The sequence below is a fragment of the Urocitellus parryii genome, chromosome 4, assembly GCF_045843805.1.
Source record: "Urocitellus parryii isolate mUroPar1 chromosome 4, mUroPar1.hap1, whole genome shotgun sequence".
In the NCBI taxonomy this organism is placed as follows: Eukaryota; Metazoa; Chordata; class Mammalia; order Rodentia; family Sciuridae; genus Urocitellus; species Urocitellus parryii.
In genome coordinates this window covers 107,331,281-107,356,163 of record NC_135534.1, presented here as the reverse complement: position 1 = coordinate 107,356,163, position 24,883 = coordinate 107,331,281, and the positions used below count along the sequence as shown (strand labels likewise).

Below are 24,883 nucleotides of genomic sequence, written 5' to 3'. Positions count from 1 at the left end.
GAAAACACACTATTTTTCTTATTACACTGTTGCTGGAGATTGGATCTGGGGCTTGTGCACTTGCCTTTGAGGTATACCCCCAGCCCCACATTTTCTTTTTATTCTGTAATGATATGGAAAGTTTGCATAAAGTATGTCTGCTGCATACCAGAGTACCCTAACTGCAGCTGAAGGAAAAGTACTTGTGCAAATGTTTGGGTTGAAACAAAACAAGCCAGTTTTCACTCTTTGTTCATTTTCTAAACAGAAGAACATTTTAACCTCAAAGAATGACTGTAAGCAATGAAAGAACAGACTTAAGAATTTGGCAGGTATTTTCTCAAAAATGAAAAAAGTGAGCCTATCACTTTGAGACAAACAACTACATTCACTGTCAATCATAAAATTCAAGATTTCAAGGAAAAATAGTATTTTGGAAATTTGCATCTACCACTTTTACACTTTTCTGATACGATCAATTGGGAAGTAAATATGATTTTTGTCATACTACAACAAGACAGCCAGCCACCTCAATGTTTAAAGCAGGACAATTCATACTGCCTAAATTATGGAATCAATCCAGATGCCCATCAATAGATGAATGGATTAAGGATCTGTGGTGTATATGTAATGGAGTTCTACTGAGTCATAAAAAAAGAATGAAATCATGGCATTTGCCAGTAAGTTGATGGAAATGGAGAATATCATGCTAAATGAAATAAGCCAAACTCAGAAACTCAAAGGTCAAATGTTTTCTCTCATAAGCAGAAGATAGAGTAAAATAAAGGAAAGGGGGAGGGAAGGATAAGATTACATAAGGAACCAATCAAATATAAATTAACAGATGAGCAAAAGGAAGTCAAGTAGAGGAAAGAGAATGGGGGGAGGCTGAGGGGGATGAAGAACTGAAACTGACTTCCATGCATGTATGAGTTTTTTTGGACAAATCCAACTAACATGTATAATTATAAAGCTCTAATTTAAAAAATGTGATTTTTTTACTTTATATAAAGAAATATGTCAATATTTGGAAGGCATATTTAACTCATTAAACTAATGCTTCCAAATGACCAATAAAGGATATTATGAAACCATGCATGGGTAAAAGATACCTTTTCTCACACATTTAAAGTGTAAAAGGGGCCAATGGATTTTCAGTGTAATGGAATATAAAAATTTCATTGATGTTTTTAGATTCTACATTGCATCTCTTTTAAAAATCTACCACATCAATAATCTATAATTATCTGAAAAGGCTATTAAAATACTTCTCCCTTTTAAAAATAAATATTGGAGACTAGACTTTCTCTGTAGTTCATACTTCAACAGACAGCATGAAGAAGCACATACAAGAACCTAGCTGTCCTTTACACCCGAGATTCAAGATGGTTCAAAAACTTCTCAATAACTATTTTAAATTGTGGAAAAGAGTCTCTTTTTTAAAATAAAAATGTGATTTATGTTAATGTGTAATGGATTTATTGCTATTTTTATAATAATTTTCTTATATTGTGTAAATTTTTTCATTTTAATTTTGAACATAGTAAATACTGAGAAGTAATCCACATATTCATAAGCTTCTCCATTAATCTTGAATAATTCTTAAGTGTGTAAATCAGCCCTGAGATCAAAAAGACTGAATGTCACTGCACTATGTATCATGCTATCTGCCTTTGATATTTAAAATAACAGGCTTGTCATAGTGGTACAGGCTTGTAATCCCAGCTACTCAGAGGCTAAGGCTAGAGGATCACAAGTTCTGGGCAACACAAGAAACCATCTCAATAAAAACAAAAACAAACAAAATAATAATAGTAATTTTTCCCCCTCTGGAAATACTTCTCCAAAAATTTAAATAAATTACCAAGATAAACCCTAATTAGTATCTTTGATCACCACATGTGCAGACAGACCCAATCCTGTGGATCATGTGCACAAAGAGATTTATTTCAAAATGCTTGTAAATCCATCTTTATGCTACAGGTAGATCAAAAAGTACCCTCATCAATGAGAGAAAAGGCTAGGAAAACAGCTCTATCTACCTTAATGCTTTCAAACCAAGACCTCTGCCAGTGCTTAAGGAATGATGATTTCTCACTAAAAGTAACAGGTGGAAACAAACATATTCCCTGACAGCTAAAACTGAGGAAGTGTTTTCAGTTGGTAAAAAGAATTATTGCTGACATTCCAGGGGTAGAGGGAGGAAAACACTTAAATCTAGCTATTTGTAATATTTCATCATAAAATATCAAGATGACATCAAGTTTCATTAAAAGGCAACTTTTAAATACAGTTTAAAAATAAGAGTAGAGCCTCTTATCTTTGAAATTGGTATTAAACCTTTGGTAAAACTGTCATTTGGCTTGAAGGAGCAATAAAAAGTAGAAGTGACTGCTCAAATGCCAACAGTTTTATTTTCTCCATTCCATGAGAAGATGGCTGAGAGCAAATAGGAATGCTATATTGTTTGTTTTACCAAACACACACACACACACACACACACACACACGCTTATAAACAGAATTAAGAGTAAAATAAGTTCATTTCTTACAGAGCTAAGAGTATAAATACTTAACTTTTAATTCATCTTAATTTTTAATAGGTTTAAAAGATCTTACAAAATATTAAAATGGCATTTTTTGTTATACTGCTTGGGTCTACCAGCCAAATATGCCCCTAAATGCCTGAAAACTAAAATACTATCTCAAAATAAGTCAAATTACAATTTAATTTCCAAACCAAAATACAGAAAATACCAAAAGTCAGTGAGCTTTCTAAGTTGAAATGGCACCTTAAAAGCATAGAAAAACTGGTATGTAGGAAGCTCAGCACTGGGGATAGGAATGATAATAAAGATATCATATTTTTCATGTATGTGGTATTAAACTAGAGTTATCTTCAAGTGAACCATAAAAGCTGGCCCATTAATCCTACTGAATTGTACACTTAAAAATGGTAGAAATGGCAAATTTTACATTACATACATTTTACCAAAATTTTAAGAAATTAATAATGTAATATACCAAAACCCATGGAAGTGTATACTTTAAAGGGAAGAACTGTATGATGTATGAATTATGTCTTAATAAATATATTTTAAAAACAGCAACAAAGCTGCCCCACTGCTAGGTGCCCTCTGTGCCATGCAGGGAAGGAATCCATGACCAGTACTAGGGTAATCATTAGCATGGAAGTCCACGTTATAGAGATCAACCAACCAGAGGAAACACGCCCCAACAAGTGGGAAGATGTATGAGAGTCACCGTCAGTAAGATGAGTTAGTTAAAGGCTCTTTGACTCCTTGACTTCTCTAAATAAATTGTATAAGGTAAATGAAGAATGTGTTCAAATAAAAAGTCACATACTGGTTCCTTTAAGCTTATTTAATATTTGAACTCTTATTTTCTATTTTCCCAAACCCCAGAAAACAGAAAGATTTTAGACGACCAATATTTTGTTCCAGAAACATACAGCCTTAACAGCTAGTTCATAAAAGAGCTATTTTACAAAGGTACATCTGGATAATTAGAACAATAAAGTCTTTTAGGCATTTCAAAATGTGATCAGTAAAAATACATGATTATTAATAAAGTTTTTAAAAGATATTTCCAGATTTTTTAAAAGCAATTTCTGTTAAAGAGTACATGATTGTATGGTGAACAAGGAAAATAAAATGTTCTAGTAGGAAGAGGTTTATTAAAAATAACCAACAGTGTGCACGTTACAGTTACCATTTTTGCAGTATACCTGCTTAGCAGTTGGCACCTGGGAATGGCAGGGAGGCTTCCTTCTAGGAGGAACATTTTTTTTTTCCTACTAATTTATTATCAAAACCCTCAGTTCCAGTGGGGAAGGCATAAGGTACAAGACAAAAGGAACTCTTCTTGAAGGAAGAATAATTTTGCAGATCACTCTGAAAAGGGTGCAGAAATGTCAGAAAAACATGATTTAAGAAACAAAAATTGTACTACTGGGGGGAGGGTAGGCTAGCCCACAGTTAGCTGCTATAAGTTCCTGCTAATTTTGTATTTTGAGGTCCTATGCACACAGTTCTCAATGGTGCCCTCTGTGACATGCAGGAAAGGAAACCATGACCAAAGCTCTAGTAGTTCCAAATAACATCATATCAACTTCAGAGAAGAGGACTTCCAGTGTGAGATACCAACACCTCAGGAAATGTGCCAAGTTTACTAACATCAAAGAAAAAAAAAAGATGCGAGTAAAAGAAAACTCACAGGAAATGTAATTATTTTCTTTTAGCTTCTAAATAATTAAGAGAGGGGAAAAAAAAAAGGCCTTTCTCCTGTATTACCACAGTCACTTCTTTCTCCCCCCAAAACAAACAAACAAAAATTTTTAAAAGGGGATTCATCCTAATAGTCATTAGAAGTTGTTTTGTGGGAAAGAAAGCCAGAAATCTTAGGAAATCTACCTCCCATGCAATGTAAGAATTACAATTTAGGTTCTAAAAGTCAACATAGCTCAGGAAGTTCAAGTTAGCTGATTTTAAATTACACAAAAACATATGGTCATGGCAATAATCTGATTTTAAATTATAGCACTTTGGGGGATTGTTGATTTGCCTTGATTAAGTCTATTCTCTGAAAAGGAAGGAGACCCTCCAAATGTAATTTGCCACTTAATAGTAAAAGAGCGGGTAAGCCCACAGGAGAGAACAGAGTATCAGTGCAGGTCACTTCCATAGCCAACATGTAACTTTCTGGCTTAGGGAAGGTTGTTGTCTGCCTCCATCACACTCCTCAGTACAACAGCAGATTCCAACTTCTAGTTATGTAACTTTGAGAAAAATCCTTTAATGGTAACCAATTTCACTCAAAGACAGGAGGAATATCTAATTCTATCTTCCCTGAAGGGGGACAGATATAATATGAAAGTCAAACAGATGTGATTATAATGGCCAAAATGAAATCAAAGTGTGGGAGGTCAGGTTAGGAAGGAGAAGGGAAGAAATTGGGATGGTAAGGTCAAAAGAACACTAAAAGTAGTAGGATGGATTTCAGAATTAACTTTATCTTGGGGCATGAATGTATTTCAAAGTACTAGAGCTACAGTCAAAGTATTTTTCCAGTTAGCCCTGTTTAGCCAAGGAAAGGCTAAATTGCAAGAAAAGAGAAGTAAATAATTACTAAGAACAAAATACTGGCTGAACTAGAAGAGAAACCCAAACTTTGCTAACCTACAACCTTCTTGAGTGCTAAAGAATTATGTAATGACCCTGTAGTGTCTTTCTCCTGAAGGTTTTAGTGTCAAGTGGCTACAGGTTTAACCCTTTTTATTGGAAGTGACTACACTATTTCCAGCAGCACAATGTAACCATTTGGTTTCTACTTGCTTCTCCTAAGAGATACAGAAAAGTTCCAAATTCCAAGCTTCACTTATTTGTTAGCTTCTGCCTCTAAACATTTTCAATTTCATTCTGAGTTAAATTATACTTGGCCTATGACTTGAAATATAATTTCAATTTATAGATGAGGTACAAAGATCCAAGTTGATCTACCTAAAAACATAGATCAGTTTTGAAAGGACAGATACAGGAATCTGGATGCAGATAAATAAGCTTGTTAAGTTGTAGTGGTGTTTATAGAAGTAGTTGGGAATCCTCACCATTTGTGGTGAGAAAGCTTCTGTTTTTGAGGAAGGGGGCTGCAGTGAAGAAAAAAATTACATCCTGATTACCCACAGAGTTCAGAGGGCACTACTGAAAGATGTGAACAATGAGTGAACTCCTTCTTTATTAACAGAATTTACAATTTTGACAAATGAATTCATTTTAGTTGGCAAATACTCCAGAAATACATTTACCTAATGTACAAAGAAAACCACAGACAGCCAATATAAATGAAGGAGTTCTCAAGTTATAATTCTGACATATATATCCTCTGTAGGTGCTGCCAATACTGCTATTCATCCTAGAGCAGGCAGTTACCAACACTTTGCCTGCAGTATCCAGTGTATGCTCTGGTCTGCAATTCCTAAGGTCAGTCATGGCCCAGTATGGACAGAGTTTGTGGCAGTGAGGTCAGAGGAAGTGATTCTGGAGCTGGTGTGAGCAGTTCTGCCTCCTCCACCACATCTTTTTCACTCCACCCTGGCTCTCCTCGTGACTCAAAGAGCCCTTTGGCACCATCAGTGCAAAAAATTAGAGTCAAACCTCCAGGTACTAATATTTTACTGGCCTTATAATCAGCAGTACCCGTGGCTTACGATAGCCATGGTTCAACTCAGTAGTGATTCATTTTAGATAACCTTCCCAAACTCTTTACCCACCCCCATCCCACCCTTCCTTAGCAACCCCCACCACCACTGAAGCATTTCCATTTATTTGTTCTTACTTCCTGCTTAATCTGCAGGAATGATTTTACAAGTGCCAAAGTCTAATGTAGAATTATAAAAATGAAACAATATCAAGAATAACAAATTTATAGTCAAGAAAATAAAAAATTTGCTTTCCTCTCCCTCCCAAATCCCAACCCTCATTAGAAAAGATGACAACAGAAGAGAATACACCCATTTTCAAGTGCCTGCTATTTAGTATGTTGAGGATTCCTGTTAATTGGGGGTATATTCCAGCTACAGAGAAGCAGTGCTTGCATTAGGGTAGGAGGAAGCCCACTACTCTCTGACCTCTGGGCAGCACATAGCTCACATCTTCTGCACATAGGGACCACCATGCCTTTGAGGTGACCCTCAGAAAATCAGCCTGCTGCAGAGCAGAGAGTATGGAACACAATTAGTGAAGATGAGATGCTTTTCCTCCCTCTGCTTCATCTCCTCTCTACCCAACCTCCTAATACCCCATCCTGACCTTTTTACTTCAGGAGCAATTGATCCTTGGGTGTACTAAATACAAAGGGCCAAAACTCTCATTACTCAATTAAAATAAACAAGACAAATAAAAATTAAAATGTGCTTTCAAATACGGAATGAAGTCAAATAAATACATCTGATTTTCTTTTTCTTATGTCTAAGTACAATTTCATATCCTACACCCAAAGCTCTATACATTTGGTTTTTGTTCTGAATCAAAACGACTTTCCGACAGTGAGGAGAGGAGAGTGAGAGAATAGACGTTCCCTCACTGACAGACCAGTGCAGCTGCCAGACTGTGAAGAACTAGTCCTGCTCTGGGCACCTCAGGACATGGTTAATCCCAAGTGGTTCACAGGCAGATCCTCTGTCACACTCTCTCTGTGTCCACACTGGAACCAGGATGTGGTTGATACAAGGCCAATGCTCAAAATCCAACAACCTGCAGTCACCTCCAGGACACTCGGCTTTAACTTTTATCTGATAAAACATAAAGATATGTGGAAACCTGCTTAAGAACAAATGAACACTGCAAAGAATACCATGAAATCTGTAGGCATGGTTATACATTTGTTTCTGAATCAAAAAAGCATAAAAGCGTACCCAAAAGCATACAAGCAAATGACTATAAACTGTTGCACTGAACAGACCCAACCGCAGTCAAGGGGAGACCCTGTCCCTGTCAGAAGAGGCATGAAAGCACAGCAGGACCTGAGGAACAACCCTCCATACAAGGGAGTCACACCAGCACATCTCACCCTGAATCTGTGATTTACCAGACCTCCCACAGCTCCACCTTCTGCTTTCAAAAAGGTGGAGAGAGAGAAGGAAAAGAGTATAGCATGGGAATTGACAACTGCAGTTCTTCTGTGAGAAGGAATAGCAGAGTCAGCAGACAAGAGCTTTTGCTTGATTTATGATGTTTAAAAACAAATGGTTTTTAAAGACAGAAAAGAAATGGAATCTCGGAAGGTTTTCATTTTAAAGAATAATAAATCATTTCATTCAATGTACTGTTCAGGCAGGATGATGCTAAAGTTGGGAACCCATAATTTCACATACCTGAGTGCTTGTCTGTGAGGGCTGATCCAGCCAGCCTTTGGCAAAGAATGGTATAACTTTCCTCCACCTTCTGTAAAACAAAACCACAGGTTTTTCATTTGGACATTATAAGAAAAACAAATTTTGTTAGCAGGGGCAAAAAGTAAATTTCCTTTTCCCATTTCTTCCTTGAATTAATAGCTTAAAACCTTCCTGTGTAAAATGAAAGCAGAGGGGGATACCCAGTAAAGGCAATTCTCCTATCACAGAAGTCACCCTGAAAATGGCCCCACCCCCTGTGGCATAAACTATATAAATAACTTGCCCACAGTGGTTTTCTGGCTATCTCATCTCATCAGCCATAGGATGATATCACATATAATCATATGAAGAGGTGAAAATCTATCATATGAAATAAAAGAAAAGCTAAGGGAGACCAGTCTTGAGCTAAAAGGCTAAGAACACTTTAAATCTATTCCTAAAGCCTTCCAACTAACCCATGTCAGGAAAAAGCACGTGGGCTCTAGTAGTGTTGTCTACTAGGGGCCAACCTGAATAGGGTCCTATTCAACCTGAATAGGCCACACAAATCAGTTTTGAAACAGTAATATCTTCAATTACTAGTTTTAAAGAATTGCATTAATATTCAAGTTTCTGGATTACAGAAGCCACTGAAGCCAATTCTACCCATCCTGGCATCTGGGAAACTACCAACATTACTTAGCGAGTCACAGATAATTAACAGGTTACAGCAAGTCAGAGCATTTCCCTGCTGAGATTCACAACTGTGTAAGCACCACCCAGCTCAGCTTACTGTTACTGTCATCTGATGGAGGGTAGCCAGCTGCCCCAAGCACTTTAAGCTTCTTGAGAAACCCACACAAACCATAGTTATAGAACTACAACTTTTTCTATTCTTTTTGATTTGTCACAAAATAAACAGTATCGATCTTAGCTTTTTATCCATGCTTACTCATGAAAATGGTCAAAGAAAACATATGGTTTTAGAACCTGAAAAAGTTTATCAACATGAGCATTTCAGTCATTCCATACATCCTCTCTGCTAAATGTGTTTCTTTTAATCAAGTCTTGTGGATGCTCAAGTGGGAAGTACCTTTAAGTGTTCAAGGTCAGCCTCTATCTTATGAATGTACTCCATGATCTGGCTTTGTGAATCTGTGTAAGAGGAGGGGCTCTGGATCTCAAAACAGGAATCTTCCATAGTTCCCCAGCGCCGCTGGACCAGGAATTCTGGGGTGAATGGCGAACCTGCCCCATCAGAATGAGCATTCTGGGGAGAATGCTGCTGATGGTGAGTGGAGTCCATAGAAGGGATGCCTGTCACAGGCTGCAGGGTAAATGAGGAAGCAACCTCCTCATCTGTGGAGCTCTCCTGCACCGTTTCATAGCCATCGAGGATCAAACAGTTTCCTATTGATGGAGTCAGAATAGTTAGATGAGATTAGTACTGCTATCAGGACATCAGAAAATAGAAAATAGAGATGGGGTTATATGCTGACAATCTGAAATGCTATTAACAAAGGGAAAAGCCATTAACACCCAAGCTTAGTTTTAAATCCATCAGAATTTTCTCACTTCAGATTAAAGCTAGACCTGGCAAGCTTTCAAGGTAACCTGTGAATAATTTCATATTAGTTGGCATTTTAAAAGTTTACAGCTAGCTACAAAGTCCCTATATGATCTTGTCACCACCTCTCCTGCCAAATACCTCTCTTACTTGGTTTCTTACCGTTTTATTCCTGCCCTGTAAAAACTCCCTAAATACAAAAAGCCTGTTCCTGACATGCTGCTTTGACTCCTCTGCTCTCTGCGGGAACACTGCTCCCAGGTATCCACGTGGCTTTTCCCTCACTTCACTCAGGTACTACTTGACAGAGGTCCTCTTTCCAATCCCTATCTGCCTCATTACTCTATACCACTGTATCCCAACATTTTTCTTTCTAATGCTTCTCACTATCTGACATCTACTTAATTGTTTTCTTTTTTTTTAATATTTAGTTTTTAGAAGTAGTTGGACACAACACCTTCATTCTATATATTTATTTCTATGTGGTGCTGAGGGTCAAACCCAGGGCCTCACACATGCTAGGTGAGCACTCTACTGCTGAGCCACAATCCCAGCCCTTAATTTGTTTTCTTATTTACCATTACTCTTTCCCCTACTAGTACTCAAGCTTCAAGAGGAGACTTTTTCTGCATTTTATATACTGTTGTATCTCTTAGCCCCTAGCATGAGGTCTGGTATAAGTAGATTCAGGAATTATTTATTGAATGAGGAATATGTACTACACACATGTAGACATATATGCAAACACAAATAACATTCATTCCAGCATACAAAACATTAACAATAATCAAAATCAAAGTTTAAATGTGAAAGAAACTTGCCTGAGATGCGTAAATTAACATCCTTCTCCTCCTTTTTAACTGCTCCATCACCTTCTGATGGATTATCATCACTATGTGCTTCACGGGCATCAAAAAAGTGCTCTCCACTCTCATCAAGACCCCCTTCTGGCTCTGTGGCAGGCATCTCTGGGGTCATAATCATGTGGTCCATTACTAAAATGTTACTTGCCTGGCTATCTTGGGATGCCAGTACCACTGAATCCCGTGGAGCAGAAGATTCAGTTGAAGTCCGTGGACCGTAACAAGCTGCAATGTCACCAGTTCCAGTTCTAAAGGGCATCTGTCCTTCACCAGGATAAGCCTTTGTATTTTCAGAGTTCTGGATTTCACTATCTGCCTGCACCCCCTGAGAGGTTATCCTGTAACTTGGGAAACGTTGCCAGTCTTCCTGAGTGTTCTTCTCAGTCAAACCTAGCTGCTGTACCAGCAACTGCTTCAACAGACCCACTAAAGATTTAGAATGGGGGAAAGAGAAAAGAAAAAAAAAAAGGAAAGCATATTTATAACCATAGCCTCAGACAGCCAGAATCAGGTAGCTGAGTTTCCAATCATCTCCAAATCTAAGCACCTTTTAATAACATGTTGCCAAAATACCCATTTTATACAATAACCTTAAAAAAAAAACCATCATCTTCTACAAATGACTTAACATTAAACTAGACTCAACAAGAGTTAAGCATCATGAATAGGGAGGTACTCCTCTTTAGGAAAAAAAAAACCCAAATACCAACATCATGTCTCTATTTTGTTTTCTATATAAGTGGACTAAAACTCAAAAGGTACTTAAGGATGTTGAAAGGCTGTCTAAACTAGACAAACAAACAAAAAAAAGCTAAAATTTCTGATTTTTCCAGGAGAACACTATATACATAGGCATTATTTTTTCTAGTTTTATTAGCCACATAGAACATTTATCATTATTAATAATACAAAGAATTTCCCTACATGGTGAAGAAGAAAATAAAATTGCCCTGTAATAATTTAATTCCTATTTTTTGGTAGTAGTGTATCTAATTTCCAAAGATAAGAAGATATTCATCTGGTTTTTAAAAATTATCTTACTAGCTGTATAGCTTCTATATGTTGTAGAAAATAAGAACCAATTAAACTACGAATGAACTAATAAATTTATGTTGAAGTCACTCGTACAATGACAGAGTTCTAGGGCAATGTTAGTCAAACTATCAGAGATCACCAAGACTAGAAGGGTGCATCAGTGCATACCTGTAATTTAGCAGTTAGGAGGCTGAAGCAAGAGGATGTAAGCTCAAAGCCAGCCTCATCAACTTAAAGAGGCCCTAAGCAACTTAGTGAGACCCTGTCTCAAAATAAAAAATAAAACAGGCTGGAGATGTGGCTCAGTAGTTAAGTGCCCCTGAGCTCAATCCTTAGCTTTTAAATAACTTTAGCTAATTCCCTACTTTCATCCTGGGCTTAATTTCTATCTTATGTTTTTTTAGGAAATTAGTTTCCACATGTGACTGAGTGTCTAACCCTCTTTTCTGTCTTTCATTACATTCACTTCCTGAGAGGTGTCATGAATTCTTATGGTGTTGACACTCAAATATCTCCCTGAAATGCCAACTTTGTGCTAGTCACTTTCTCTTGAATGGTTTGCCACTCATTATCTAAATGTTGACATGACTTAAAATGGAGCCCATAATCTGTGCCAAATCATCAAGTGGGGCAAAAAGAGGTAGGGAAGGTGGTATTCTGACTAGAATATTGAAATTATCTTTACATTTTTGCTTTCCTTTGCCCTCACATCCAAATAAGTCAAACGCTCTAAGTATTTAATGATTCCTTAACTTCATTTCTACTCCTAAAACCATTCTAGTCCAAACCCTTTCAGGCTCAAATCCAGACTACTATAATAACTTACTTAGTAAGCATATCACTCTAAGCCTCTTTCCCTTCAAATCCTTGTATGACTTTTAGCTCAATTAATCTTTTTTCATTTATACCCTAGTTTAAAAACCTCAAATGGTTCTCTACAGCTATACCAACTGTTCTTGGACTTTTCCCCACCTTATTACACCTGAGAGATGTATCTTCCTATTTGTAACAGTGATTCTCAACCAGTCCAGAGAGGGAAGGGGGCAACTAATAGAGTGGGGTTTGTGTGTGGCAATAATCTGTGGTAGATAATATGATAATTTCCATGAGAAAGGTAGAAGAATATGTGTAGTTTGAAAAGGCTCTTAAAACATGGTAATATGCTATCCTTGAAGTATAGAGTGCCCAATTTGGTATTCAAAGTTCACAATGGCTGGGCTGAACAGCACATTTTTAATCTTTTCAACCTTTCCCATAGTCCTGTAACTTACAGCCTCTACCATAGGAGAGCTAGCCTGCTTACTGTCTCTGAACACTTGCACAGTTTCCTGCTGATGCTTTCTGGTCTAAATGGCTTCTATTCTATGCACCTGTCTGAATCTTACCCATCCTTCAAGACAATAATCACATCTTTCTTGTTCTCTAATGCCTTTCTCTGATCATTCTAACCCAAATCAATTCTGACATACCTGCATTGTTACTGTTTGAATGTTTCCTTAAAAAGGTACAGGTAGGGTGGGTAGGGGTTTCTATCATCTTTCCAATTAGACTATAAATATCTTGAAGGGAAAAGTTTATACACCTTTGGATTCTTCCTAAATGGAATTATAGAATGCTGGTACTTAATAGGTATCTGCAGTAATTTATGAATAGAACTTACAATTCCTTAGTGCATCCAATGCCCACCGTTCTTCTGAGACAGGCAAGTATGGATCTGGGATTGTTATTTGATAATTTTCTCCACTCTCCTTTAGTGTCCCATCTGTATGCTGTTCCTTTGCAAACTGTCTCTCAGTCACAAAAAGATCATCTGTCTCTGATTTCCCAGAGATACTCAGTGAATGAGACTGAGGTTTTGATGATATTAAGGGAGACTCTAATCCCAAATCTCTGTCTGTTTAGTGGAACAGAAAAGGTAGAGTATATTTCAACAAAATAACTTTTAACATGAAGCATTCAGAAAATACTTAGAAAAAAACAGCACATAAGTTACAAAGCATCAAGTAAAATACACAACACGTAAAGCAATGTTATACTGGCAAGCAGAAAGTTTACAAGTTGAGTTTGTTAAATTGTATAGCTGATGCCAGCACCTGTGTAAACCAAAAGTTTCAAACTTTCTTTAGGTAATTTCAATAGGTAATAGGCTACATTTGTTCATTCTTATCAGTTTTTGTGTTTGATGGTGCTGAGGACTGAACCCAGAGCCTCATGCATGCTAGACAAGCATTCTACCACTTAGCTAGCTACATCCCCAGCCCCCATTCTTATCCTAAGAGATAAGTTTACCTGGACTTTGTAGACCAGTGACTGAAATGCCATGCTGTTCTACTTTTAATTTTGGTGGTTCTTCTTCATCATTGTCTCCTCTGTAGGAAGAAAACAACAACAACAATCTTTCAGCTTCATGAGGTACCTAAACATCACTGCAAACAAATATAAGAATTACCCATCTCTTTTCTGACCAAAACTACAAAATAAGTCCTATTACAACACCAAGGAACACTTACTCGCAAGCTGGTGACTGTAATGGAATTGGCTTTGTGGATTGCTCCTTCACTGAAGCAGCCATTCGACAGATTAGGTCCTGCCAGCTTCACGAAGTTTGAAAGAAATCCAAAATACAAGAAGCAAAGGAAAAAAGAAATACACTCAGAACGCAAAAATAAAAGTGAAACAGAAACCAAACTAACCGAACCAAAAACTCCCTACTCTGCCAGAGACTATTATTCTGGCAACACACTATTAAGTTAAGATTCCAAAATCACCCCTGAAAGAAAATTCTAACATGGGCATATTACCCAGTAAAACAATTCACTTGATACTTCTGAGAAATTTTTCTTTAGAAAATTTACTTGTAATAGAACAGAATCAAAAGACATCAATGTTAAAAGGAACAAGTTCTTAGAGGAATGTTTCTAAGAGAATATAGAGGAGAGCTGGGGATATAGCTAAGTTGGTAAAGTGTTTGCCTTGCTTTCAAAAGGCCCTGGGTTCAATCCCCAGTACCACATTAAAAAAAAAAAAAGAATATAGAAGAAGTGCTTAGTTTCAATATAGGTTTTGGTTTATAAAGTCTATTATAAAAACAAGTTCATGGAATATTATCCTTGGGATAATAAAAAATGTTAATTAGAACAAAGAAGCTAAATCTAATACATACACAGTCTTTTCAGAGACTGTCTGTGCCACCAATTCATAAATTTGGGCTCCGTTGTCTGACATGGAGATGACAAATAAAGCTTTGTTGTCTGGAAAAGAACAAGACAAAACTTATTTACTAATATGATCTAGAGAGTTCATAAGGGATATTTCTAGGGTCTTAATTTAGATAAAGGTTGAATATGCTCACATTGCAAAAATTCATCAAGCTGTACATTTTAATTATGAGCAACTTACTGTATGTTTTACTACATATGTTACACTTCAATAGAACAAAGATTATAAAAATTAACACTAAATTCCACAGTAGTTAGAAAAAGATGTCAAAATCTAAATTACTAAACTGAATGCTATTATTCTTTTGCATTTATATTGAACTGCCCCTTTGCTAAGTTGTCAATAACATTCAGTGAGTATTGAGAAAAAAGATATCATAAATTTACTTTGCCTTCATATAACTAACAAGTTTTGAAAAGGATCATTGTAATACAGTTAAAATACAACTTGCCAACCTAAACTGGCTTTAATAAACCCAAACTACACCCACCTCTTCAGTTATCAAAAAACATACCACTCTAATGAACGTCTTCTCATTGGGATTACCTCTCAATGCACTATCTTCATTGGCATTTATCAATGATTTGAACACAGAATAAAGACCAAAATAACTGCAAAAAAATTTCTAAATGCAGAAATCACTCAGAGAATCTAGGCAACCCAAGTAATTTGGGGGTATAAACTTTAAATTTCCTTTCTAAACAGTAAATAAACTGCATTTAATTTGCCTAAGAATAGCCAATTGTGCTATTTAAACAACAGTGACTACTGATGCAACTTTATAATTAATCTGGAGGTTACTATCCTTTGGTGGACATACTCACCCGTTGCCACTTGTCGAACCAACACTGTATTCAACTTAATGACAGGACTAAATGTGTGTTTGCTATCAGCTGTAGATGCCAGAATCTTACTATGACACCTTAACACCAGCCTATCATCCTGTTTTTGTAACAAAACAAGAATGTCCTCCAGCAGCAATGTGTACAGATCTAGAAATAAAGATGTAGAAAAGGTAATAAGTACAGAAACTGATATATGTTTAATAAACTTTAAAAGAATGTCACAGAGAAATTTTTTTTTCTCGATACTGGGGATTGAACCCAGGGGTGCTTAACCACTGAGGCACATCCCTAGCCCTTTTTAAGTATTTTATTAGAGGCAGGGTCTTGCTGAGTTGCTAAGTGCCTCACTAAGTTGCTAAGACCGGCTTTGAACTTGCAATCCTCCTGCCTCGGCCTCCTAAAGCCACTGGGATTACAAGTGCGCACCTCTGTACCTGGTTGAGAAATTTTATTTCTGATAAAGCTAATAAATTTGAAAATTGACATTGGTATTCCTTCCTCCCTCCCTCTCTTCCTTCCTTTCTCTCTGTGCTGGGGATCAACAAGGGCCTTACTCATGCTAGGTAAGCATTCTGTCACTGAACAATGTCCCCAGCCCTATGATTTCTTTCTTTCTTTTTTTAAATTTTTATTGTGTTTTACCAAAGTCAGTCTGTAACCAATAAGAACTAAAGAACAATATTCTCTCACCACATATAATTTGAGAGGTAATGGTCTAAAAAAAAAGCTGATTATAAAGATTCATTAGAATACAATAATGATGGAAATGGGACTGAATCATGAAAAAGTTTTCTGCTGCACTCCTAAATGAATATTTCACACACTCACACACACACACACACACACACACACACACACACACACACACACACACACACACAACAAATAACACAAATAGAAGTCCTCTAAATGGCATTGCTAACTCTCTTAAGGGAAAATTGTAAATGGTTCTTTCTTCTTCCCTTTGGTAAAATGAAATTCTTATTCTTTTCTTTTTCCACTCTTCTCAAAACTGACAGATAATATCAGACTCACCAATACTTTTGTCTCTATTCACCTTCCAAACCAATGGTCCTTCATGAATCATCTTCCTTTTTGTTAAATCCAAATTCTGCCAAAGTAAAGAGAGTTACACGCAAATTATTTCCAAGCACTCAATGAGAAGGTATTCTGTATAATTTAGTTTCTTTTCAAAACATTCTTAATATAATGAATACCATTTACATTCAACTATTATTATGCTCTCTGTCTTGAAAATGGAATAGTTTACATTAAAGTAACCTGCATCTCTCTCTCTCTCTCTCCCTGCCCCGCACCCTCTGTGTGTGTGTGTGTGTGTGTGTGTCCCCACGGTGCAAAACAATTTAAAGTATAATTTTAAAAAACTTTAAAAAAAATTAACCTACATAAAATCTCTTAAATAGGAAAGGCATCTTGGAGAAAAACATTCAAGAGTATTATCTTTCAACTCTCACTCCAAAGAGATAATAGCTTATGATAACAAGCAGTAAACCAACTCATTCCCAATCCATCTCTTAACTGCAATAACTGGATGAGGGTGATGTACATGCTTATCTATAAGAGGCTTCTGAGTTCAAAGGTTCTAATTGCAAATAAAGCTTTAAGGCACAGCATTCACCATGAAAAGTCCAAGTACTATTATTCATGCTTACTCTAAAATCAGTAGCTTTTTAGTAAGAGAATCATTTTTTAGCATTAGCAGCTCTTGGAAAATCTTTTTGGAAATCAATGGAATAAGTACATTAGCATGCTTCTTGATAAACTGTTACATGTGACACAGAAATCTATTTTAGTCACCAAACAAATCTGCCAAAACAACCACTTAGTGAAATGGTATAAAAAAGACTCATCGTGCCTAAAAAGTTTATTAGTATAAAAGTCCACATACAAGTGGTGCAATTAGAAAACACTATTATTCCTGTAATGGTTTCAAGTTTTTATGTTTTTCAAGAGCTTCACAGAAAAACAATTAAGTTATTCTGCTTTACTCAATGATCTGGAAAGTTCTTGTAGTAAACAAGCTATAGAACATAATAAAATGGGCCAGGGATGTAGCTCAATGGTAGAGTGATTGCCTAGCATGTGCCCAGCACCATTATAAATAAATAAATAAATAGTTTTTTTTTTTTTAAAGAGAAAGAATACAGTAACATAACTAATAATTAGTGTTCCTTAGTCTCCTGACAATTCCTGTCATGTAAAATTATAGTTTTTCACAAAATGGTCTAAAGACAAAAATAATTCTTACACAGATAAGACATATAAAAGGCAGAATAAAATCATAAATAAAGATAATCTATGATATAGAACTCCTTCATGTGATGAATATTCCCACTAAGATGTTAATTACCTGCTAGGTCTTTAGTACATTCTATTTTATTTTTAAAATTATGATTAGACCATCTCTCACCCTGAGCTCTTCAACATTTGGGTACTCTGATAACTTCAGATTGGAGGTATCAAGGCGACGCTGATAATCTTCTAAGCGCTGAAAATCAGGATGGAGCCAAGGTTACTGCTTTGGTCATCAATGACCTCTCTGTTTCCACACCAAGTGGACATAATTAATCTGTGTTGAACTGAGCTCACTGCAACACTAGACATAACTAACAACCATTCTTTCTTAAAACACCTCTTTGGCTTTAGCATTATTATACTCTATTAACATAACACATACCATTTACATTCAACTATTATTAACACTCTCTGTCTTGAAAATGGAATAAAGTTTACGTTCAAATAACCTGCATAAAATTTCTTAAATACGAAAGGCATTTTGCAGAAAAATATTCAGGAGTAGTTTTCCTTCCTCCTCCTTGCCTGTCCCTTCTCAATCTTCTTTTCAAACTCATTGGCCTTTAACTACCTTATACTTCTGAATATGTAAATCATACAGATAGTACAAATTTCTGAAGGTTAGTATGGCAAATAACCCTGTTCTTTTGCCCTCTCTCTATTCCCAAGTGTCTCTAAAGAAAGCACTAATATCTATTTCTTGGATGGCCATTAAGAAAAATCCTATTCAAAGAGAATACATGTATATACAACTGTGTGTATTATGTGTGTATACACACACTTTTAAGATGTGGTAGTATAATATATTCACACATCTATTTTTCTGGTATTCTTCATTCAATTGGCAGATTGTGTGTATTAGAAGGGGTAGGTGATAGGAAATATATTTTGGAGATTGTTCCATATTAGCACATATATAGAGAGAAGTCTCATGTTTTTTCAAAGACTATGTATAATATTTAACTGAATGAACTATAATTTAACCACCTCTTACTAATAGGCATTTTGATGACTACCAGTCTTCTCTAATAACAAATAATACTGTAATAGAAAGACCTTAAACATATGCCTTTGTACACTGGTGCATATATATCTTCAGGAGAAATTTCCAGATAAAAACACTGAATCAAAGGTTATATGCATTTTTCTTCAACATTATGAAATTTCCAAATACACAGAAAAGTTTGAAATTGTGTCATGAATACCTGCATACCCACTACCTACATTCCACAATTAACATTTGTTTTATTACATATTTATCCATCAATTCTTCCTGTATCTATCAAATCAATCCATTTTGTCTTTTGGATGCATCTCGAAATCATAGATCTAAGTATACACCTCCCCTAAATACTGCAGCATGCATTTCATAAACAGAAGTTCAATATCTGTGTAGAGTTCTTTAAGTAAAATTTAATAAGGTGAAGTGCACATATTTTAAGTGTATCTTTACATAATATTTGATAAATGCATATACCCATGCAATTCAAACTCCTATCAAGATATGAAATATTACCATCACCCCAGAAAGTTTCCTTCTACTTCTTCCCAGTTAACCTCCACATTCCCATTTTTCTGATACTTTTCCTACCATAGATTAATTTGGCCTCTTAGAAGTTTATATAAATATTTATATATAACTATTCCTTTGTGTCTGGTTTCTTTCCAATCAGCATAATGTGAGATTCACTCCTTTTTATCCCCTGGCAGTATTCTATTTTATGACTACACCACAGTTGGTTTATCCACTCTCCATCTGATGAATTCTTAGTTGTTATGAATAAAGCTGCCATAAACATTCCGGTAAGTCTGTTTGTAGGCATACACCTTCATTTCTCTTGAAATGGGTCAAAGGGTATGCACATTTAATTTAGATAAATATTGCCAAATTTCCCTTAGGTTTTATCTTTTTACCCTCCAAACAATACATTAGAAAGTACCTACACTGTTGTTCTACAGCCTCACCAACAAAGCTGTCACCATACTTAGCTCCTAAGATATTACACTCATTTCCATGGGTTCAATTAGCCTCTGTATATTCACAATCTGAAAATTTATCTTCAGTATAGTCCTCTTAAAGGTGGACCCACATAGGTAACTAATTACTGCATCTCTCCACCTCCTCAGATCTGTCTCCACTCCTCCTGACCATCCACATATGCAAACCAGAAACCTGTGTTTATTCTTGACATAGCCTCTCCTCAAATCTTTCTCTGAATCAATCACCAAATCCTGCCAATTTCATCTCCTAAATATTCCTCCAATTCCTGTCTCTCTCAGAGCCACCATCAGTTATTCTGGACTATGGTCAGACCCCTAACTTGTATCTCTCATTTAAAACCTACCTCTTTCAACCCACCCTCCACATAGGAGTATGAATGAAACCTCCCAGTAAAAATCTACACACTTCCAAGTGTATAATAAATACACACTTCATGTCTATAATAAATTCCTATTGTTCTTGGAATAAAAATCAAAGACTTTAAAATGGTTGAAAGAACCCTCTGTTGTTTGCCTCTGGCCTACCTTACCTCATTTTATAGTACTCTCACTACTTTATAGGCACGATCCACATTGATCTAACAGTTGTTACTCAAACAGACTGGACTTGCTTTGTATGTCATACATACTGTTTGCTCTCTATACCTGTAGGTTTTCCCTTTCCATGTTGTTTTGACTCATTTCTACTTATCCTTCCAAACTTGATTCAAACTTCAATTCCTCTTGGGAACTTTTTCTGAAAGTCATTCTAACATCTCAAAACAAGGTTAGGCCTCCTAGTGAGATACTTACTGATAGTATCCTTAAATTCTCCTTCATACAGTTACCAATACTGACTCAAAATGCTTGTACTATAATCTGTTAAATGCCTTTTGATTCTACTAGATAAAAGTTCAATGTGGAGAGTTATTGTGCTCAATTTCTTAATCCCTCTAGACTTGCTCCCAGCCTACAGTGTATGTTCCACAGAATAGATAAATGAATAAACAAACAGCAAGAGATGTTCAAAAGAGTCAAATACAACTCTGATATAACAAGTTGATCTGAACTTCTGGGAGTGATGGCACATGCCTATAATCCCAGTGACTCAGGAGGCTGAGAAAGAAAAATTACAAGTTTGAGGCCAGCCTCAGCAACACTGGAAGATCCTTGGCAAAGGATCTTGGCAAGACTGTGTCTCAAAATAAAAAATTAAAAAATGCTTGGGATGTAGCTCAGTGGTAAAATACTCCTGGATTCAATCTCTAGTACTTAAAAAAAAAAATCTGGACTCATATACTACATGTATAGATGTAAAGCTAACAAATGTCCTTGCCCATCAATCATGTAATGATAATTTCAATTATTTCACAGATCCTAGGTAATATGAATTTAATATTCTTTCAATGCCATCCTTATCTTCTTGCTTTTCCTTTTTACCTGTTTGTTTTCTGCCTCCTTGACAGCTTGATTTACATAATTTAAGATCTGACGACAGTGATCAGCAGCTTTCTTCACCTTCTCTCTTTCCATTGGCCATTCTGAATATGGGGAAGAAATTCAGAAAGTAAAATAGGAAAAATTTAAAAAAGAAAAAATATATAAATATATATGTGAGATTTCATCTTATTTCAACAGTTCATAAGAACATACTAAGACCCTAAATATTTTTATGCTAGGTTAAAATGTATGGCAGAATCTCGATTTGGATAGTCTTTGAATAGGTGAGACCTCTGATAACAATACTTTATTTATTTTTATTGTGACCAAGAATTTTTTTATTTGAAGTTTTCTAACAAAAAACTAGATATATTCAGATGAAAAATTTTACAGTATTGAAATAATTTATTATTTTAACCTGGTTCAAGAATTACTACATATCAACATACATAGTGTAAAAATACAGCCTAAACAAATTGTATATTTAACTCATTATTTAAAACCCTTTTTGATAAAGAAATCAGAATCTATTTCTTAAATAGTTTTCTTTATTGTACTCTCTCAAATTTATAAATATAGGCTTGTAAGTGGCATATGACTTGGATTTTTTTTAATAGAGCATTATGGTTGTAATAGTAGTTGGGTTCATCCCAAAAAACTCATTCATGCATGAAGTCAATTTCAGTTCATGATCCCCCTTCCTCCAACCTTTTCCCTTCTGTTACTTCCCCACCTGCCTCTACTACACTAGACTTCCTTTAGATTTTCTATTAATTAATGCATTTGACTGGCTCCTTATATAATCTTATCCTTCCCTCCCCCTTTCCTTTATTTTACTCTAGCTTCCGCATATGAGATAAAACATTTCACCTTTAAGTTTCTGAATTTGGCTTATTTCACTTGGCTCGATATTCTCCATTTCCATCCATTTACCAGTGAACACCATGATATCATTCTTTTTAATGGCTGAATAGAACTTCATTGTGTATATATACATATACATACATATACATATATATATATATACACACACATCATAATTTCTTAATCCATTCATCTATTGATGGGCTCAACTGGGTAAATTCCATAATGTGGGTATTGTGAATTATGCTGCTATAAACATTGATGTGGCTATGTTGCTTTATATAGTATGTCAATTTTAGATCTTTTGGGAAAACACCTGATGACAGTACTTTAAAACATAAGTTTTCATCTTTAAAAAGAAACTATAATATAGAACCCTAAATTCAGAAATTATGCATTACATAAAATATAATGATCACAATATTACACACTACAGGGGGAAGGTCTCAACTCACTTTGTAAGCTATATAAACAGGACCCTCTTTTCCCCCTGGAATTTCATAGTGCAGAGCCTATATAATTATGTCCAGTGGCCCTGTTAAAGCAATATTTTTTAAGTAACAGAATTCAAAAAAAATTCCAAAACAAGTTTCTTTGAATTATCTAAAGAAAGAAAATCAATTACAATGTTTATATCATTAAAATAAAAGATAAAGTTCACCAAAATGTGCTGAGGCTACACTTTGCCTAAGGGATACAAAAATCAGAACATTCAGAATTATAGTCCTCTAAACAATGGTCCAGCTATACTGAACAGATATAATAAGGTATAAAAATTAACAGGTATGAATGTTTCTCAATTATGCAAATTCTCAGACATAGAAATAGGAATTAGACTGCACAAATATTAATTTAAAAAAAGTATAAGAGCCTAAAGCTAAACTGAGAAACTCAAATTCACTTCATGTTTCAAAACAGGAGCTGGAATGATAGCACATTGGTTTAACTTAGTAGAACTACATATATAGATATAAAACATCTCTTCAACCCAATATAGATGTTCTTCAAACAAATATATATGCTTGAATGAGGATGGACAAATTTTTCTATAAAAAATCAGATAATTGTTTTATACTTTACAGACTAAATGGCCTCTCTTGCACTATTCAACACTGCTATTGCAGTATAAAAGCTGGCAGAGACAGTATGTAAACAGATAGGTAAGGCTGTGTAAGCCTGGGTTTAATAAAACTTTATTTGTAAAAATAGGCAGTGTGCCTGATTTGGACCATAATCCTCACAGTTTGCCAAACTCTCACTATAGCTACTAATGGATACATTAAATCCAATAGTCTAAAGAAGACTGGATAAGATTTTTTTTAGAAAATCCAACTCCAAGCATCAGGATGCTGTGAGAGATTACTTAGCAGGACATATTCTTTTTCTTTCTTTCTTTCTTTTTTTTTGTTGTTGTTCTTGGCTTTTTTTATTTCAGGGAGAATGCTGTACCTGTGTATTTGGCAATGTTATCCAAAAGAAGTGGGTATTTAGTAAGCCTCTGCATTTGGGTGGGAATGATATCTTTCAGCTGAAGACGACGACAAAGTGGATTACTCTCAGCATCCTAAAATTAAAAGAAATAAATGAATATGTACTCTTATTAGGCAGTACATTGTACCACATAAGTATCTATAACATTCTGGTTATTAAATCAAGACAAAAAATAACAAGACACATCATTGCCACACTATGATTCTGCTTTCTCCTCTAATCTCATATAGGGGGAAGAAAGTCTGTTATCAATGGTTTCTGCTATCTGTTTAAGCACTAACTGACAGCATCCACAATCAACTAACAATTACCTTCCTGTGTTAAAACTGCTTTACGTTCACCTATTCAAAAAATGTAAGTACACTTTCCTGACTGGCATTCCTATTAAAAGTTGGTTAACTTCTTTGTTATCTGCCATTCCAAGTAGGTACAATGGATCACCAGTCTGGACATGACAGCTTATCTGTATCAGAAGTCTACAAACATTCAGTAATGTGCCAGTTAGTAAATGTTTAGGTTTTGAAGGTCAGTCTCTTAAAATTACTTGACTCTGCTGTTTTAGCAAAAAAGCAGCCACAGATAATTTATAAATGAATGAACATTGCTTTATGTAGTACAACAACAACAAAAATAAAATCTCTAAGATGGACTCCAAGATTTCCACATTTTGGTGGAAACACTCTGCATAATCCCATCCCACTGAGTGGATGAAATCCATGAATAAAGAGGAATATCATTCCTATGATTAGCTTACTATCTATCAGTTGCCTGTGAGTTAATCACAAAGGAGATTACCCCAAGTGGGTCTGACTTAATCAGAAAAGACTTGAAAAGAAACCTGGGTCAGAGATCTCCATTCCTAATAGTCTGGAAGAAAACAAACATCTATCTATAGCTGTAAACTGGGGATCATATGACAAAGAGAAACATTCTATAGGAGATTGCTCCCTAGCCAACAATTAATAGGAAGGCAAGGACCTCAGTTATTCATTTTTAAGGAAATGAATTCGAACAACCAGTGAGCTTAGAAGAGATTCCTGAGTCTTAAATGAGAACTGCGGCTCTAGCTAACATTTTTATTTCAGCTGGTAAAACCCTGAAAACAGGATCTAGCTAAATTGTGGTCATATTCCTAAACAACAAAAGCTGTGAGACAATAAATTTGCATTAAGTGGTCACTTAATGTATATTATATAATACAAAATAAATACAACTGTGTTCCAATTAAACTTTATTTTTAAAAATAGGCACAAGGTTGGATAATTTACCTATGGGCTGTAGTTATCAACTCTTATCTATACCAATGTAAACACCTACCCCAGTGAGTATGACTGCTGTTATAGTGTTCCTTGGACCCGATATAAGCCCATTTTAATGTTTTAACAATATTCTTT

The 24,883-nt window shown here is 35.5% G+C and overlaps 1 protein-coding gene across 6 annotated transcripts in view; it reads right to left on the bottom strand.

Moving 5' to 3' along the window:
• Positions 1-3,445: 3,445 nt before the first annotated feature.
• The window catches only part of Arhgef12 (Rho guanine nucleotide exchange factor 12), a 151,153-nt gene continuing 129,715 nt past the window's right edge, over positions 3,446-24,883 (bottom strand). For all 6 annotated transcript variants that reach the window (XM_077796958.1, XM_077796959.1, XM_077796963.1 and 3 more), the window contains 13 exons: positions 23,448-23,562; positions 21,135-21,235; positions 17,830-17,907; positions 16,434-16,509; positions 15,378-15,545; positions 14,498-14,585; positions 13,845-13,928; positions 13,624-13,703; positions 12,995-13,228; positions 10,258-10,725; positions 8,963-9,279; positions 7,870-7,939; positions 3,446-7,287 (listed from right to left, as the gene is read on the bottom strand). In XM_077796958.1, the coding sequence (XP_077653084.1) occupies positions 7,277-7,287; positions 7,870-7,939; positions 8,963-9,279; positions 10,258-10,725; positions 12,995-13,228; positions 13,624-13,703; positions 13,845-13,928; positions 14,498-14,585; positions 15,378-15,545; positions 16,434-16,509; positions 17,830-17,907; positions 21,135-21,235; positions 23,448-23,562 (1,890 nt within the window). In that variant the 3' untranslated portion in view covers positions 3,446-7,276. The remainder of the gene's footprint in view (positions 7,288-7,869; positions 7,940-8,962; positions 9,280-10,257; positions 10,726-12,994; positions 13,229-13,623; positions 13,704-13,844; positions 13,929-14,497; positions 14,586-15,377; positions 15,546-16,433; positions 16,510-17,829; positions 17,908-21,134; positions 21,236-23,447; positions 23,563-24,883) is intronic.